The 18,807-nt window shown below is 35.8% G+C and overlaps 1 protein-coding gene across 4 annotated transcripts in view; it reads right to left on the minus strand.

The window, feature by feature from the left end:
- Positions 1-18,786, minus strand: part of LOC128157864 (A disintegrin and metalloproteinase with thrombospondin motifs 9-like) — a 77,829-nt gene extending 59,043 nt beyond the window's left edge. For 2 of the 4 annotated variants that reach the window (XR_008239870.1, XM_052820521.1), the window contains exons 1-3: positions 18,533-18,786; positions 18,116-18,444; positions 14,912-15,062 (exon numbers count right to left, since the gene is read on the minus strand). Coding sequence is in view for 3 of the 4 variants with exons in the window: in XM_052820521.1 (XP_052676481.1) it covers positions 14,912-15,062; positions 18,116-18,444; positions 18,533-18,626 (574 nt within the window). In the remaining variant the exon portion in view is untranslated. Of the gene's footprint in view, positions 1-14,911; positions 15,063-15,754; positions 16,642-18,115; positions 18,445-18,532 lie in introns of those variants that run through there. The other 2 variants (XM_052820519.1, XM_052820520.1) reach the window with 2 other exon arrangements.
- Between the last annotated feature and the right edge of the window lie 21 nt (positions 18,787-18,807).

Below are 18,807 nucleotides of genomic sequence, written 5' to 3' on the forward strand. Positions count from 1 at the left end.
TATTCAACACAAACAAATCGGAGGAAATCCTTGATCAGCAAAAAGACCTCGCCATCACTACTTCCTCATCCTCAAACAAATTTGATTAATGTTTAAATATTGGTTCATCCTTGCTAATTAATAAATTCATTTTGTTAATAGTGTAAATGGTAACACTGCTAGTACTCCAGGCAAAGCCACAAATAAAAACATTTTAAACCGAATCAAAATACATATACATCGTAGAATGCATTTTGAACCCCCTTTTGTTAAATCAAAATTTGAAATTAATTCATTACGAAGAGGAAAAAGACAATTAGGTAACGCCTCAAAAAGTAATCAGGCATGAACTAACTGCACTTAGATGGAAGCATTTGATAATTGAGGACCACATGCAGAAAGCATACCAACAAACCCAGGACCTGTATAAAATCATGACATCATGTGAGATTATAGCCTGCTCATTGAAACGGTTTGTGACAACATTTGAGATTAAGATTATCATCATTATGACAGATACCAAGAGCTCTCTATCAATTAATGGCTGAGCGGGGACTTCACTGCTAGGTTGTCAGGACACACAGAAATCAAGATCTTATCAACGGCACCCGACTGAAAACGTCACGACACAAATCAACCAAAAGACATACCTACAGTACTATACTTCCTCTACTCAGTGTAACCTTCTTCAGACATTTCAAGCTTATTTATAATCATGGATGAGCAGAAGCTTACAAAGGGCATGCTCTCTTGAATACCATTGCAGGTTGATGTTATGACATTCTCATGCAAATGCCACTTATATAGAACTGGGTCACCACCCCTGCCAGATCCGTCCTAACCTCTTCCAATCAGATTACTCTAAAACAATGAGCCAAGTCATGACACCTGTTGGCATTAGACAATTCCATTAGACCTCCTGGCTAACCCCAGGCCCTAAACCCTTCCACGATACCAAATTATTTGATTCATCGCTGGGTAGTTCCACACCCTGCATTGTCAAAAATTATGTGATATTTAACACTGAGCCAGCAGAGACAACAATTTGCTGGTACAGGTTTCTCCTGTCTGAGTCAAGAGGTTCAAGAAGCTACAGACATCCCTGAAACATAAAACTAAAGTGCTTCATTAGAATATGGGGAAAATTATCTACACAAAACAATTACCTGCAAAAATTACAACCCACCCCACTTATCTTTCATTTTTATTGCCTTTTTATCTACTTGTCATGCTCTCCATGTATAAAGTTCAAAAGTGTCATACCTTTTTTTGGTCTTGTACCCTTTCCCCCTTCAAGAATATCTTTATTTTTAAAGTTTATCTACATCATATTAGATATAACATTGCAGTTCGAAACCATCTTTGCTGCACAGAATGTATCAATGGAGCAGAGCATTTAGGAGAAAACACTAACAATTTCAAGAATTCCTTTTCAAACAAATGTTGTCGCAGGTCAGTGAGTATTTGGAGCAAGAATTCAGGTGACCGAGATTTGAAAACTTGTTTGATCAGTGTCATTTTTGAGCAGAGCCTTGAACAACTTGAATCAAACATATGTACTGATGATAATGAAACCATGAAGCTTCCAGCATCTGCTAGATCACACAGGAAGTTCCAAAAGATCGGTGTAACCACATTGCCACATCTTTCTACATACATAATGTAGAGGTCAAGGTCATCGGGGTTTTTTTTCTGTCTTGCTGTCTGATGAACAGATACCAATGTTTCATCACATGCAGGACTTGATTAACCAGACAGGGGCAAAACAAAATTGCTTCCAGTGATCCCTCCATCACAGTGTCTGCACACACAAGTAATGCACCTACCTTAATCTAATTAGATACAGATTATCCTAAGCTATACCTCAATTAAGAGAATAAAGTATGGTAAATAGGAAATTAACACAGCCACTGGCTCTTGCTATGGTGCATGCTTCTTTCAGGATATTCAATTATAACATGATGAATGTGGCATTGGGCTGTGAGATTTCTACTTTTTAAATGTTCTGCACTCCAAGACAGATAGCCAATGATAAATACATGACACGAGGGGGATTAAGCATTCAGTGGGTGGTAGAAGCATACGTGCTGGATTGCCCACACTCTGGGTATCTTATCACCTGATTGTAAGCTTAAATGACAATTAAAACTTGTAGATGATAGGGCAACTGTGTCAGTGACATGGCTTCCGCATTTCTTCAATTTTTTTGCATGCAAAAAAGTTGATTTCCTGCTAAACGATTTCTTTCTCGCTGGACCTTCCATCTTTATCTAATGGTTGTACCAGGTGGTTTAAATACCATTCCTTTTTTTAACCACCAAAATATTTTTTTCCGTGGTTTAACAACCTGTTTTAATCAGCAACAACCAGATTTCATTCTTCAAGAATGTATATGCACCTAAAACATAACTGAGAAAAATATATTACTGTTTTCAGTAAAAATATAAAAGAATAATATAATGCATTAATTAACCTACCAAACATAAAATGACCAAAAAACAGACATTACTCTGAGCTGTCAAAAAAAAAAAAAACAAGCCAGTTGTTTGCTGGTACCCAATCCTGTATTTTGGTCAATGTCCCCATACTTTCAACAATGTGGACTGGTACCCTCATTTACGAGCTTGAGGCCAACGGCCAATTATAACGAGGAATGTTTGGTAGGACCTTTTTGTCAACTGGTGACTCATGTGATGAGCATGAAAAAAAGTTTGAAGTATTAACCGCAAGTCTATGAATATTTAGAAGAAAACAAATAAAGTGAGATACAGATTTGTAAGACAGATAAGAAAGACCCTTAAGGCTCACCTGAATATTATTAAACTAACACCTCTTTAGACGTAACAATTAGAACTTCAGGGAAAATCACATTTAAAAATCTATGAAACAGACATACTTGTAAACATTTGATGTCATGCTGCTGTACAATTTGGAAGCATGTGAATTTCCCATGCTAATTGAGAGGGAAAAAAATGTACCAAAGCAGAATGAAAGTTTTGTAGAACTGACTCTCATTACTGGAGAATCTGTTCTTTTTCTAAAACTAAATTAAAAATCTGTGGGAGATCTAGTAGATGTCTGTTGCATTAATAACACAATGAAGCCTGAAAGCACCTGACTATTGACGTGATCCAACACCCCATCAGCCAGTCAAAGACATCAGCACACCTGTGAAACAATCCATTACTGTAGCTGGTAGCTGCCTTATATCATAATCCATATTAATATCTGCCAAGTCCACGAGGTTATGGAACTTTTACAAATCACCCTTGTCACCAGGAATTAGGAAGCATGTAATCAAATTAATTCTTGCCAATTTGTAAACAGAAGCCCAGTACAAATCACCCTTGTCAAAAGGAGGGAATCAAGAATGGAGAGTTTTGGCCTCTGAATCATTCAGCATTATGAAAATGAGGGCCCCCATCTGTATGGGTACATTAAATTAGTGTCATCCTACCTAAGACAATCATTCCCTTCAAGTCAGAACTCCATAAATTTCAAAATATTTGTGAAACTGGATGTTGAGTAGGCACCTTGTCAGATGACAGGTGACAACTGATCGAGGATTGTACTACCTGTGTCCACTGCAATCACTATAGCCACAGGTACATGGTGCATGCTGCACTTATACTGTGATGGTCATATAGTTTTAATGTGACCTTCCTAAGAGGGAGATTTAGGAAATAGACAATTAGGAAAGGGACATTTACTATAATAAAAAGAAAATCCCTAAAATCTGTATTTCTGTAAGGTAAATCAGTTGGTAACAAATAGAACTTGATTACATTTTTACACTTTGATTCCTTGTTTAATTTCTCCCAGTGATTGCTGGTTTTATTGACCAAAGGATCCAGGTAAAGTAAGAGGACTCAAGGGACCCTCAACTCCAGGTGAGAGAAAACTCTTTATCTGTCCATGTTATACACTATTAGAGCCAATGTGATAATAGATGGAAAACAGTTGGGATCTAGCTATGCCAAAGCCCATCACCACCCAACCACCAACAACGGGACCATTTACCGCCGGTCCAATAAATCAAACCCTGTGGTTAAGCGGCAGTGTCCTAAGTAGAAGAACATTAACAGGTGTATGACTGACAAGGTGTCATTTAGTCAACTTCCAATTATGGCTGCTACTCGCACCAGGCCAAAATCTCTGTTCCTGTATCTCAGTTTAGGATGACCTAGTGTTACTAACAGACAAGGGCTAAAAAATTGCCTGGGGTCTAAATATCATATTTGGGAATGGAGGATTGTACACTATTTAAGATTTTTCAATTTTTTTTTCTCAGTAAACTAACATCTCTGTCACTACTTTGGACAAAATAAGAGGTAAAAAATCCTTTCCGCCTTAAAATGTTACTTTAAAAAATCTGGTAGAAAAATTTTTACTGTCAATAATTTCATTTTTAATATCGGATCACATTCATTGAATGCACTGAGATAATTCTGAACAGGTCATAAGAAGCAATACACATTTCACTAAAGTGACAGTTCACCTGTTTACACGTCTTATCATATAATATACCATAATACCCTGAGAATGGTCACACTAGTGGAGAAAGGAATTCCGCATTATGCCATCCCTTGTAATACACCAAAATTGACAGATTAGAGGGAAAGAACAGTGATAAATATAAGCTGATAAGTCGCCATATTAGTACCACATAATTCAGGAGTACCCCTCCGTCCCAATGATATCTGGCTGCTTAAGACCGAGGGGTACGCCTTCTGGTTGAGTTCGCCATAAGTTAATTCACCAAGATGTATTAAACAAATAACTAGACTAGTACTTAGCGACATAGTTTTTGTTAGGTGGTGCATGGTTCTGTCCACAGGGGCGCTCTTGGAATACAATCTCTACGAACCTCTATCGAACTAATGGCATTTAAACTGTATCTATTTATCAATATTTGTTGTAGGAAATTATTTGTAAAGGATTTTTTGGTTAACTTGCTAATCCAAATATAATCTTTCACAATTTATGTGGAGTACACAAGCTGCCGAAAGTCTACAGCAATTACAATCCTTTAGAGATTTTTGAATACCTTTAATCAAATTTATAAGCATGAATTTGATGTGCACAGAAATTCAATTTGGAATTTTGCACTGCACTATAATCCAGTAAAATTCTATTTTGTGATTGCAATATTTTAACAACTAATTCCTAATCTGTCTTTTGGTATGGAAAAAAATCCTTTCAATCCAATGATCTTTATAATTCTTCAACACATTCCATTAAATCCTCAGTCTACTTTTAATTAAAAATGTTTGCTGTTGGTAGGTGGTTTTATATTGTCAACCAAAATAAGCAAGTTCACCTAATTGTTAGGGAAAAAATGCAAGCAAACAAAATCATCTCTATGTTTTGTCTGGAAAGAAAAAACCAACATGAGAAGAAATTAGTGCGAATATTCTCGTCACTTTAGCTTTACGTGTTGGCTAATCAAGGTTATGAAAGTGTTTGAAGTGCAGGGATTTTATATTATCTGATCAAGCTTCTTTGTACCATTGGAGACATGGGCAAAAAAACATGAACCATTTTCTCCGATTTTCTTTTCAATTATACTTGAATGGTTGACTGTTTTTCTTCAATTAAAGTTTGACCTCTTTATATCCCTAATATGCCAGATGTAAATATTATTTTCTGACATTATGAATGGCTTTTAGAATGAGCTTTTTCAGGTTAATACCCCATTGAAAATAATAAGAAAGTTACCTTTTATAGGATTTTTAAAGTCTGAATGAATGGTTTGCATAAAACGTTCTGCCCAGATCTATTGCAATTCAATAAAGAGACTGATTCACCGCTCAAGATTTTACCTTTACAAAATGATAAATTAGATTATGTCTATGACCACTGCCTAAATCTATCTCTTGTCAACATAAACAAAAATATGTGCGAGGGACAATTCTTTCCCGATCGTCGTTGTCGTGCACTATGACAGGTGAACTTTTTTTTAACGGCTCTCATTCACAACTTTTCCGCACTGAATGACCTGGGTTTCCTAAGTGTCTTTATGAATGGAAATATTAAAATGATACTACCATGTCTCATTTAATTAAAGCTTTGAGGTATTTCTAATCAAAACACATTTAGAAGATTGCTGTTAACTGCAATAAAAAATTTGTTAACAATTCCAAATATTTCTAGTAAGGCTAAACTTCAAATTACACTGCACTTTTGGAGAATTCTTTACCCACCATCAAAGAGAACGGCAACTCTTCCTATAATCCCCTTAATTTGCATTTAATTATTGATGAATAAATTATAGTAAAATTGACTCTGAATGCAAATATATATATATTTTGGCTGAGACCTGGTAAGGAATGACACAGTAGCAGTGGAGAAATTATTTGACCTTGACAAATAATGATCAATTGACCTTGACATTTACTCATTAACCCTGACATGCCAAGCACTTCAGATGATTTATATTTTACTTTGTTGGTATTTAACTTTTTTTAAAAACACCACACAGGCATTTGCACAGATCAAAATTTTTTAAATATCATTACTGCATATAACACAAACAGCATCAATATTTAATGGTAACCCTAGTTTATAATAGCTTTTAAAGCATCCCATTTCCAGTTATGCTATACTTAGACGAAATACCTCATGACCAGACTGTCATCAATCTAGAAATTTAACAAATGACATATAATGACTTCATGTTAAAGTGATACAATTTGTAATGGTTATGTCAAAAATTTTAATGCAACTTCTGACTCACTCTTTAAGGCATCAGCTAGCTTACATATACATTGTATCTACATGTATCTGTATATTAATCTCTTCACCTAGTTTTTTCCCATCTGCTAAACCTCTATGATGATGCTATTTGTAAATTTCGGCCATATTGGTACAATATAGATGTATAAATCTCAATTTTGAAAATATTTAAGTCTACATTGGTCGCAATTTGATAAATTTTCAGAAAACAAAAATTCTTTGGCTCAGCATTTAAAATTCTCACACCACATTTTCCTCTATGCAAGATAAATCTCTAACCTACATTCAAGCAGTAATACTGTGAAGATTTCTGGAAAATGTTACAAATTCATGATAGATGAAAACTGATAAACTCTGTTATAAGTCCAGTGAATACAAATATATCTCCTGTTATTTTTTACAGAAATTCAAATAGAGTTTCTTTATTTAAGCTTAACATTTAACTCTTAATAATCCATAGGATGTTGAGATCTGGAGAAGTAGGCGAAACGCAATAATCTTGAATTACTCTTCAACTTCAGTGCATATCCCAATGTTAACTATATATTTATTCAATTGATTTCTGCTAAGAAGGCAAAGATTTAGCAATTCTCTGTGTAACAGTTGTTATCCAAAAAAAAGTTAGCAGTCAGGAAAAATTTAATTCTATAAGAGCCTTTCTTATTTACATGAAGTTTGTATCAGTGATAACTATTCCTTTCAAAGCTGATGATTTATAAAAGTATCTTTTGCCTAAAGTGTTGTGTTAGAAAAAAGAAAATATCTGGAAAATGTTTGCTTCAGAAATATTGAGTGTCTAGCTCAACATATCCCTAAAATTAAGGTTTCAAGTTTGTAAATACATGGGTGGAGAAAATTTTGCAACATAAGCTGCAACAAACTTGGGAATTAAGTTCTAAAGTTTCATTTGTGCAAAGACATCCACCAAAATACATGTCCCAAAGACAAACAATTATGTCAATATCTGATTTCAAATAAAGTGTATCTTTGGTATAAGAAGTTACATAAACTTGACAGGCACTTCAGCAAAAGTACAAGCCTAATACTGCTGGAGTTAATCCTAAGCTTACATAATAAACACAAACACACAGGCATGCAAAAAACCCCAATCACCTCTAAGTCTGAGTGACTGCAACAGACTTTATTGAACATTAAATGGTGAGTTGGAAGAAAACAAATTGGGTTCTCCCGTCTCTTATAAGCTCTGATCTCTTCCATGAACCTGAAAATCTTGGTTCTCTTTCATCTTTCTGTCTGCAAAATGCATTATACATCTAGCCTATGATGCAAGATGCTGAGATGAATTTGTCTAAACAACCACTACTTTAATTATCACTCTTTTGCAGAATTCACACAGCAATGAGCCTTTAGTTCATAGGCTCCTGCTCTTCCTCTCTCTTTACCAACAGATTTATTAAATAGTTGAAATCAAATCAAATAACACACTTTCAAACTGACAATAATATTTGAAAAAATGTGCCTTTAAAATGTCACGGTAAATTCTGAAATTTACAGAAGAGGTGGTTTCAGAGAGGCTATCGACAAATCAGTTTTCTCCTTCACCTTAAACCATGTGAATTAGAAATTATAAACATTCAGAGGACTTAGTCAGATGGTGGTTATTTTTTCCAAAGGCCCTAGCATTTGTTATTTCAACCCCTTTCGTCTTCAGGAAGGGGTATTTCCAGATGGTCCTACCATCCTTTGTCACACTCCCCTTCCATCCTCCACCCCCTCCCCCTTTGAAACCCCTTTCAAATTCTTGAGACGTCTGAGAGTCTTTAAGTGCTATTATGTCTGATGTAGGTTCTGTATACAATACCTGTGCCAAAGGCATGAAGAGTGGCAAGATTTGTTCAGATTTTGCTTTCACTGTTGTAAAGATTTACACCATTTTTTTTTCTGAGGCAATAGGTGACCCTCTTATGTGTGTGATTACATTGGCAACAATGTGCATTCTTTTTTTGTCTGAAGTCCGACACAGAACATTTTTGCTTACATCAGTTCAATCCCAAAATAATGCAATTTGTCTGCAATTAGATGCACTATCAGGATCCTTACGACAAAATAATCACGTAGGGCTAATGCTCTTTTTCAAAATGTTTTCAGAAATCTATTTATGGACTAAACCTTTGATAGTAAAATCTACTTTGTCTCCAAATAAGAATTATTTCAGACATCAACTTTATTGCACACCTGAATAACCAGACATTTCAATTTCATTCCTTTTTGCATTTCTCTTGTTCCAGAACTGGAGAAAACTCCAAGGAATGATTCCTCAGATACCTTTACTGATGAGCAACCATGTTACAAACTTGGCTGTAGTCCACACCAGTATTGGCTGGATCAAGGCATGACCCATACCAAAGAAGAAGTGCTTTCACCTGAGCTGATAATTTGGTCATAATGTTCATGCAATTTTACACTGAATTTCATAAAGTGGCCATGGGCTGTAGGCCAATACTTGATTTACATAAACATCTCTATAAACACAGGAAAATAGCCAACGTTGGACTTCTGTCACTCACTGGGCAACAAAAATAGAACAGTTCCAAGTACCCCAATTGCATTTCTTCTCATTTTTTATGTTGCCCTTCACCATTCACTACACAATTTACACCTGAAGCATTCATAGTGTTCCCATGGATATTTGTTTTGGCCCTTATACAAGAGACAAAAAGCTTTCAGACAATATAGAGATAAGACAAAAGGATGATCCGCATGCTAGTCTGCAAGAATTTCTTCACACTTGATTCACCCCTTCAGGATTGAAAAAGACTCTGGTCTTTATTAGCAGCATGAGGCTGATTAATTTTTTGTGCAGCTAGACACCATTTTCTGATAATAAAAAGTCATGCTTGTGCAGGTTTTTTCTGAGTGAGGAACTGTAATGTAGCGCCCTCAATGCAAAGCAGCAAGCTGTCAAAGAAACCATATTTCACAGGATAACAATAAGAAAACCCTTTGCATGCAAGAAAATGAACCAAGAGAAGATATTTGATGAACTTTTGAAAAACCTTACAAGTGCAGGGGATCATCAGAAACCATCTGCATGCCAATAAATTAAATATTACTCAAAAAGTTATTATGGCATGACATGAAACTGAATTCCATCACCTTTTTCTTCATAGTGATAAGTGCATTTTCTCGACCATTTTCAAATTATGCAAGCTGGGAAATATCTTGGGTACATTGTGCAGTACGTAGCAAATTCTTGCCCTTGGTTCAGGAAGTACAGAGAATTCTTCACCTAATTATATGGTTCTATATGACCAATATTTCATGAAGAACTTGTTTCAGGTAATTCTCAGACAGTGAGCTCAACTCAAGGTTTCTTTCTGTCCCCTTATTTATACACTTCATCATAAGAAGTTTGAGTCATTTTGGATGCATCTGTTCCCTGATACTTGTGCCCTGTAGTAGTGTGTGTATGACTACAGACACCACCAGAGCTGTCATTCCCAGTGTGTTTTGATCCCTGTTCTCCCCCACCACATCAAACAATGGCAACATGCAATCTTTGCCAGATCTGACATGTAGACTCTGTGATGGTAAATTGTTGTCAAACAAATCCAAACCACCACATGCAAAAAAGCACACCCACAAGCAAGCCATCAAAAGAATAGGAAACATTACAAGACCAAAAGAACCTCTTCTTCTGCTATAAAGCAAAAAACTGGCCTTCATTTTAACAAAAGATTCTATAAACAAAAGACATTACTTTCCCTAACTAGAGAACAACTATAAAGTAAAAAAATATGTGGTGCAATAAAAAATAAAATTGCAAGCCAAAGTAATTACCACAGTTTATTGCTATGGGATCAAGATCAAATGCTCAAAACAATGAAATAACAATAAAACTGCCATTGGAGAAATTGCTTGAGATAAGGCTGTTGGTGTCTTTCCCTCTGAATTTTGTTAACCACATTGTCTGTTAATTTCCATACAAAATGAAGTGAGCTGTTTTCTGCATCACAGTGTGTTAGCTCTTGCATAATTGTGGGCATCAGTGACATAACAAATGATGGGAAATGACACACTTACACCATGACAATGTAATGCAAACAATGCTGACTCAAGCACAGCAACCGAATCACTCACTACATACAAACCCAATCTTGTCCAAAACATCCACACACCCATATACTTATGGTTATAAGCAATAGATGCTCCAATTCCTCACTACAAGGCAACTGTAGGTACCCTAACTCAGCATTTTGCTTGATACATAAATCAAACATTCCATGTTTTTGTTAGTTTTATTTTGCAAAGGTATAGGTGTCAATTAAGTCCCAGGCCCAGTGGGCGAGTGAAAGGAATAACTCTGCAGGTTAAGGCCGATAATCATAGCCTTGTTTACATGAACAGTAGAAGTTGCTTATGATGTAGAGTTTAGGAAGCTGGTCATTTGAAAGGGACATCTCCCCATGTGATAGTAAATAACCATAACAAATTACAACAAATCTATAATTATGGTTTTAACAATTTTCTTGTTTACCCTCAGAAATCCACAGGTTGCAATTTAGATGGTGGAAAATAATACCATTCTTCATATCAAAACAAATAAAAGAAAGATACACAAATGATTAAGTTTTTTTTTATTTCTATCTTTCTAAAAGCCTCATTGGAAGTTCTTAAGTTTTTATTTTTAGCTTACTGATAAATGAAAAGACTACTTTGCACAGTCCATAAATTCTACAAGTCATCATGAACTTGTTCACAGTCTTTAAAGAAAGTTCAGATAAGATATACACAAGCTCTTTATGATTATACTGCCATTTCTCTAAGCAAAGCATAGAGATAGGCAATCTCACTTTTATTCATATGCCTGATAGAATGGCCGTTAGAACTTCTGTACGATATTTACAGAAAACGATTGGAGGTAGAAAAGGCTTTGATATTCAAAGAATTTTCAGCTACTTGTGAACAGGTCCAGTTTGTTAATAGAGGTCTTTGATTTCAGAATCATTGCCTGGACAATGATGTCATTATACACAGTCTACCATCATCTCTATGCATCAAGAGCCATCAAGTTTGGCACATGCTGAGTCCAAACAAAATTCAACCATCCTCCTAGGGGCCAGAAGTCCTCGTAGTCTCTTACCCTTAAGTCTATTCACCCCAAGTTTAACAATGGCCTGAAAGTCGGGGAGATCTGGTCACTTTCTCTCCGGTGTGAAGTGACTAAATGAGGCAGATATGGCTCAAAAGGGCCTTCAAGAATTTTATTATACTCCAGACGTAGGTTTTAAGACCAGTTGCCATCTGTCAACCTTAAAGAGTGAGAAACTGTAGCCAGGGCTACCGTTCAGACACAGGTCAATGATTCATAAAGTTGCTGAATTTGTTTACATAAAAAAAACTCTTTCTTTACCACGAAACAAAAAAAAAATCTTTTATGATGTCAAATGAAACTGTTCTCTTTTACCTACACTGTTGTCTTCACGTTTCTCTACGTGAGAGTTGATAATTACTGGGGTAAAACACTTTCTTTTCTAGTACACAGGTGCCACTCAAGAGATGTTTGTATAAAGGTTAGGAATTTCATTCACAAAATTGGAATAAAGAAGGATGTTTGCTGTTACAACTAATGTCACCTAACATGACTGATCACAAATATGGCCCATTGATCATCAAGTGATGCTTGAAAGACAGACACTTTATTATCCACAAATCATTGATGTAAGAAATATAGTGAAACCACAAACTGCCATAATTGCCATCAAACATTGAAACGTGGTGCCCATAATTTTACTGTTAAGATAATACCTTAAAATCTGACTCCATAAATATTAGACTTCATTGAAGAAACATTAAAAAACAAATTACATTTAAAGACTGAGAAAAATCTTAAAGAAATTTTGTCTAATATGACTGGTAAATAACTCTTCCACATTTCATAGTAGTTCATCCATAAAGCATTAATTAAGTCAAAATTATTAAAGATCTTAACTGCCTGTGGTTACTCTGTCAATATGGATATATGTAGAATAATGCGATTGTCTATGACACGAACTGTGATAAATAAAAAGAAAAATTTTGCCTACTGTAAATTCCTTATTTTACGCAAATACTTTAATTCCGCGATTCCACTGTTTTGTATCAAATCCCGGAAATTAATTGTGTAAAATTGGGATCACCAAATTTTTTGTAATAATTTCTGTTAGTCCAAAACTGTCTGGAAAATTAAAGCAAGATTTTGAAACCGGCAAGGGTTGCTTCTCGCGATTTTAGGAAGAAATTAATACCCCGTGTTTCATTAGGAATCTATAGTATACGGCAGTCGTTTAGTTTTCAGTGTCTCATATCAGATGCAGATTACAAGAAAAAACAGTTCACAATCTAACCCCACAATGAATTCAGTCTATTACAGTATTAAGCCACGTAGGTCACTTATCAAGTTGATATTATTTTTAAAAACTTGTATTACAAATGACCTTGATACAATATACAATATGTATACAGGTATCTATCTTTTCCTCACTACCTTTACATATACTTTCAGCTGCATATAACATGAAATGTACATATTTTATGATAAAAGCACCTTTACAATAAAAGAAAATTTAACTATAAACATTAAAATATTTAATACAAACATTTTTATGGCAAATGAAATAAAATCTACTATAATTTCAGAGGAATATGTACCGGTAAGTGAAGATTTCCCCCTTATCAATTGTTGAAAGGCCCTTTCTCACGTTTTCTGAATGAAATCCAAATCTTAACATTCAATACAACACAATCTCTACTGTCAATCTTGGAGCTTTTAATACAATGTTCGAGGTTTGCTGTCACCCTACGAATTGTCCAGATGTCAACCGTATCCAGACACAACAAAATGATGCACTAAACTGACCTCCCCAGTCTCCCCTAATCTGTGTCCATTTCTCAATGGTATTAATGCTATAAAATCTGTGTTTTCTGTACATCTAAGTGCAAAATGCATATTCTAGCTGCTTAAATACTTTACCAGATATATATGTGCTTTTATTACAACTGCATGAATATATAATATGGCATTCTTATATATATATGATTTTAAAATAAAAGGAGAGAAGAAGGAGACCATTTTATTCATGACAAAGTTGTCTATGTGCCTTATGATTTATATGCTCAAAGAAATGGAAAACAGTTAATATAATGCACATTAATAAAATAAGGAAATTCTTGTTCCAATTCTATAATAAGACATCATGTCTCAAGAATATTGACATTCAGTTTTAATACTAGTTTTACCCTGTGTAGAATGAATAGGGTCTTTTACGAACAGACTGAATGATTGTATTGAACAGTTTGATCCGAGGTGCTTGAAGTTCATATTCCAGAAATTGCCATCAGTTGAAAGGCCTTGAGACTTAATAGCTTTTCACCCATACTGGTCACTACTAATGCCTAGTATTTAATCTTTATATCAGAGTTATTGGATTATAATCTGCCAACAATGCTAATCCTCTTATGTGTTTCATCATATCCATTGATTCATTCCAGTAGTCAGAAGAAAGTCCAGCAAAAGTTATTGTTCAAGACAATAATTCAATTACCAGTTAAAACCTCTGTAAAAGATTTACTTATACATGTGCTTGGGTTGGCCTGACCAAAGTATGGATTTGACATTATGGGCACACATGTACTATTCTTGGATAGAAGACTTTAAACATTATGACGCTATATATGTAAAGATCAACAGCAAGCAACCTGTTCCTTACCCAGTTCTTTGGATTAATTGTGAAACTGTGTCTAAATAATGAAACAGAACTTTACCCCCGTTTGTTTATAACACATCAGTGTTTTCTCAACTAACAAAATCTCAGGTAAACATAAGAGGAGGGGGTCCAGTGTTCAAACCGCAGTGATCCACTGGACATACAAGAATTTTACAAAGCAAAGCAAACATGGTCTATTACTAAGTGCTCATTCCATCCATACCATGTAATTGATGCATGAAATGCATTTGTTGAAAAGACCTCAAATCCCACCCAGCTTTTAAAATTAATTCCTCACACTTAAAATCAGGGTCCAAAAAGGCCAATTCTAGCTCCTTAACTTCATTAAAGCAGACTCTTTTAAACCTATACATAATTCAATTGCAAAGTGTCCGTCACAATCGAAAATCTGTAAAGCTAATTTAATAAGCATGCTTGTTCATTAGGTAATAAAGCAAATTGCCACCCCCTGTAGAAAAATTAACACCTACCTCGAACACCACAGTGAGAGTCCTGTGTTCTATTTTTTTGCACATATGAATGTTTGTATATATAATGAGGCAGGCTCCCAGATGCAGATGGCTCATACTTTGAAATTGGTTCTATTAAATACTTCTCTCCTTGAAAATGGAAGGCACCAGTCTAAAAAGTTGACAAGAAATAAAATGAGACAGAAAAAGATTAATTCATATCCACATACATTGTACAATTTAACAACAGGTTCAATCATTTATAAGTTAAGGGTTTGAGCATCACAATAATGGTCATCATGTTTATTTGTACAAGAATGCAGAAGCTCATAAAGATTCAAAGTACAGACTTCTGTTAACAAATAAAATGTCCTTTTTGGCAATGTGTAATAAAATTGTCCTTAAATATTGCCAACTGAGGCCAATACATATTGATAGAGATATATCTTTAACGTTAGCATAGATACTATAGGGTATGTCTGTAAGCCCTCATTCTTTCCCCATGTGCACCCATGTGCAGATCTGGAGGGGGGGGTCATTGGGTCTGGACCCTCCCTTGAAAATTCAAATTCAAATTAAGTCAACATAGTAAAATTACCCACAAAAATGCCTCGGACCCCTTGGCAAACTAAGATGTCCCTCTCACCCCCCCCCCCCCCCCCTTTGGGAAAAATTTTGTGGGTGTTTGGTCACGGTAGTTAGGTAAGACTTTCGACAATTCCCAGGGTATATTAACAAAAAACTATATATGACTTATTTTTATATTTACGTCAGCCTTTTTATTTCTTTAAATATATTCAAATAAAATCTGCAATACTCGACTGAGGGACTGTACGTTGATGATCATCCTTCATGGAATCTCACCGCGGCCCTTAGGGCTTCCGCTGGGTCATTTTTCATGCCTGTCGTCTCTGATACTTTTTATGGCTTTTCTTCCTCCCCCGACATATTGTGGAAATATCATGCTTCTGTTTAGACACATGCATGTATTACCACCAAAAACGACATCTTATTCATTGAAAGGCGCCATGTTTTTTCTTTCCTTTTTTAACTACCACGTGACACATCCCAAAGTCACATGATAGCTCTACGTTGCAAATGATTTGGTTACTGAAGGATGTAACATTAGTGGTTAGGATTTCTACGATTAGAGGGTAAATTCTTCTCAATGATGTTCCGACAGCAGATTATGGGACGTCAATATCTATTAAAGACCTATTAAAGGATGACAAAATAGCTGATTGCTGATGATAGCTTAACTTCTACATGGCGAGGAAAAAAGAAGCGACAACCAAATTACATGTTTCCCGTGTCTGTTCTCGCTAGGTATATTGATACATCTAATTACAAGTGATTTGCAAACCATAAAACCCCCGCTGATCTCCCAAGAATTTGCTCGTGTTTGTACACTACATGGCCGACGGCACTAAATTGCGTAAGATAATTTACAACCGTACACATTCAATATTTTCATTTGATTAGAAGATGAATCAAGGCCCTCATTGACAAATATTGACCTTATTTTTCCTTTAATATCGTCTCGGACCTTTTCAAGTCACCGAAAAACAAACTTGACTCTTGTGTCGTTCAAACAATTTTTACAGTGGTTACGATAATTTTTAAGTTGAATGCATGCTAACCCACTGCTCAGATAGGATGCAACACTTCACGGAAGTTCACGGACTCTGCTCTCTGTGATACAACGATCCAAGAATGTAGGCCTTAGCCGCTTACACGAAAAAACATATACATGTAGCTGTGGTTTGGGACTTTACATATATACATGCAGTATATCATGTACATAAAACAATACTGAGAGAGAGAGAGAGAGAGAGAGAGAGAGAGAGAGAGAGAGAGAGAGAGAGAGAGAGAGATTTTCTTGATATAATATACAGGTGCATCCGATCACGTTTGGAATCTGTGTTTGTAAACCGGCCCAGACTCATAGGATCTCATTTATTTCCGTTTGCCTACAATCGCGGTCATTTGTATAATTCTTCACCAAGTCTTGCTCCGATTCACTTAAATCGATCTTTGTTTATATTACAACTGTCGAATATACACCATAAACCTAGTTCTACTGAATCGTGTGTTTTATCGTAATATACACTGAGAAAACAGAGGTCAATTTTTATTTTGCATGAAAAGCATTCCGATGGAGCATAATGATTACAGACACCGAGGGTAATTCGCTGTAAACTTTGTCATTTAACGGTTGCTTTTTCACAACCATGTTTCTTTTTAAATGGATTTGGACACCCGGTTCCAACTTTTATTCATGTCTGAAGAGTTTTGCACCGGCGGGACCTACATATTTAAATGCTGACAATGAACTCTTTAATAGTTGCCATATCATATCGTCTTCTACGTGTACGTCATCTGGGTCCACTTTTTGGCACGTCAATAATCAGTAGTTCTCTCTCTCTCTCTCTCTCTCTCTCTCTCTCTCACGTTTCAGTGATAGTCACAAATACACTATTTTTGTCAGTTTATCGTATACCGTAATTCCAAGTTTTAAAACGTCACTCCAATATCTCACCCCTTTGAAGTCTGACAGATATGACAATCGTCTGTATATTCGAATAGTACACCGAATCGACTATTATGACCTCCGTACCGACATTAGAACAGCACAGCTTGCAAATTTTACGACTTTACCTCTGTGCAACCTTGAGGATGTTAAATTATTCTAAGGCTAAGGTGAGATATCGGCATAATATGAAATACGACGAGACAGGGATATAGTATACTCATCTTTTCTCGTAGAAGGTCATAACGGGCGCTGTAGTAACTTTGGGACGCCGAAATGTGTATTGTTACGATGCCGTGATGTAATGAAATGACTGGCAGACAACAACTTACAGATTTACCAGACGTACTACAGCAGACGACAAAATTTTACGAGTTTGTCACACCTTTACAACTACAACTCTCTCTCTCTCTCTCTCTCTCTCTCTCTCTCTCTCTCTCTCTCTATGCTGATGCTGCGAAAGCGGTGTCTCGATGATCTCGTTCACTGATCATCTCTAAGAAAAAAGGAATCTTGCCAAAACTAGCACTTCAGTGGTGTTTTTCATAGTAAGCGATGCTTTTGAACGATAATTCCTATGTGTATAGTCTAACCAACCAGAAGAGTGCAAACTCCACGATGTCCCCTCAGTTTAGGGTGGGTGGGGCGGGTTACTTATACAAACAATTGAATTTGTTTGATTCCATCGTACTTACCAGTCCTTCACACAGGCTAAATACACCCCTTGAATTTAAGTCTTGGTTAATCCGTCCAGAGTAGAAGCATTGAGATAGTCCCACACTTTTATGGCTCTCATTCCTCCAAGTACTATTCCCAGAGAAATGCTGCACAACAAGAGTCGGTGCTATAAAATCCTTGGAAAAAGTAAGGTCCAAAGAAAAATTTCTCCCAAACCCTGAGAGCACATACTGAACACTTGAATCAAAATTTTGCACATATCTAGTACTTCTTTTTGATATAAAATGTGTGCTATGAGTATTTCCTCTACTTCCGATGCGCACCGGGTACACTACTTCTCGTAAACCTGAAAAAAGGCAATTAAAAACATTTTTCAAAAACAATTGTAAACTTTTAATTTGCAATTTAAAAATTAGAAAGTGAAGACAACGTACCTGAACCAGCACTTTTAGGACTCTGCTTTTGGCAATAAATTAGCATTGGAAAAAATAGCAAATAATAAATTTGAAATAAAAGTTTAAATGCCATTGTTTTTTCATTGTTTCCCCTTTAATTCCATCGGTTTGTCTTCTCCCTCTAAACCTTAGCAAACGCGATCGAAGCAGTATAGTGTACTTGCCATGTGCCTTTTGTACAGCTATATTAGGTCACGCCCCCTCTATAGGTTTCGACCAATCACGTTGTTTTGAGTGCCACATGAATGACAAAA

The sequence above is a fragment of the Crassostrea angulata genome, chromosome 8 (assembly GCF_025612915.1).
Source record: "Crassostrea angulata isolate pt1a10 chromosome 8, ASM2561291v2, whole genome shotgun sequence".
NCBI classification, from domain to species: Eukaryota; Metazoa; Mollusca; class Bivalvia; order Ostreida; family Ostreidae; genus Magallana; species Magallana angulata.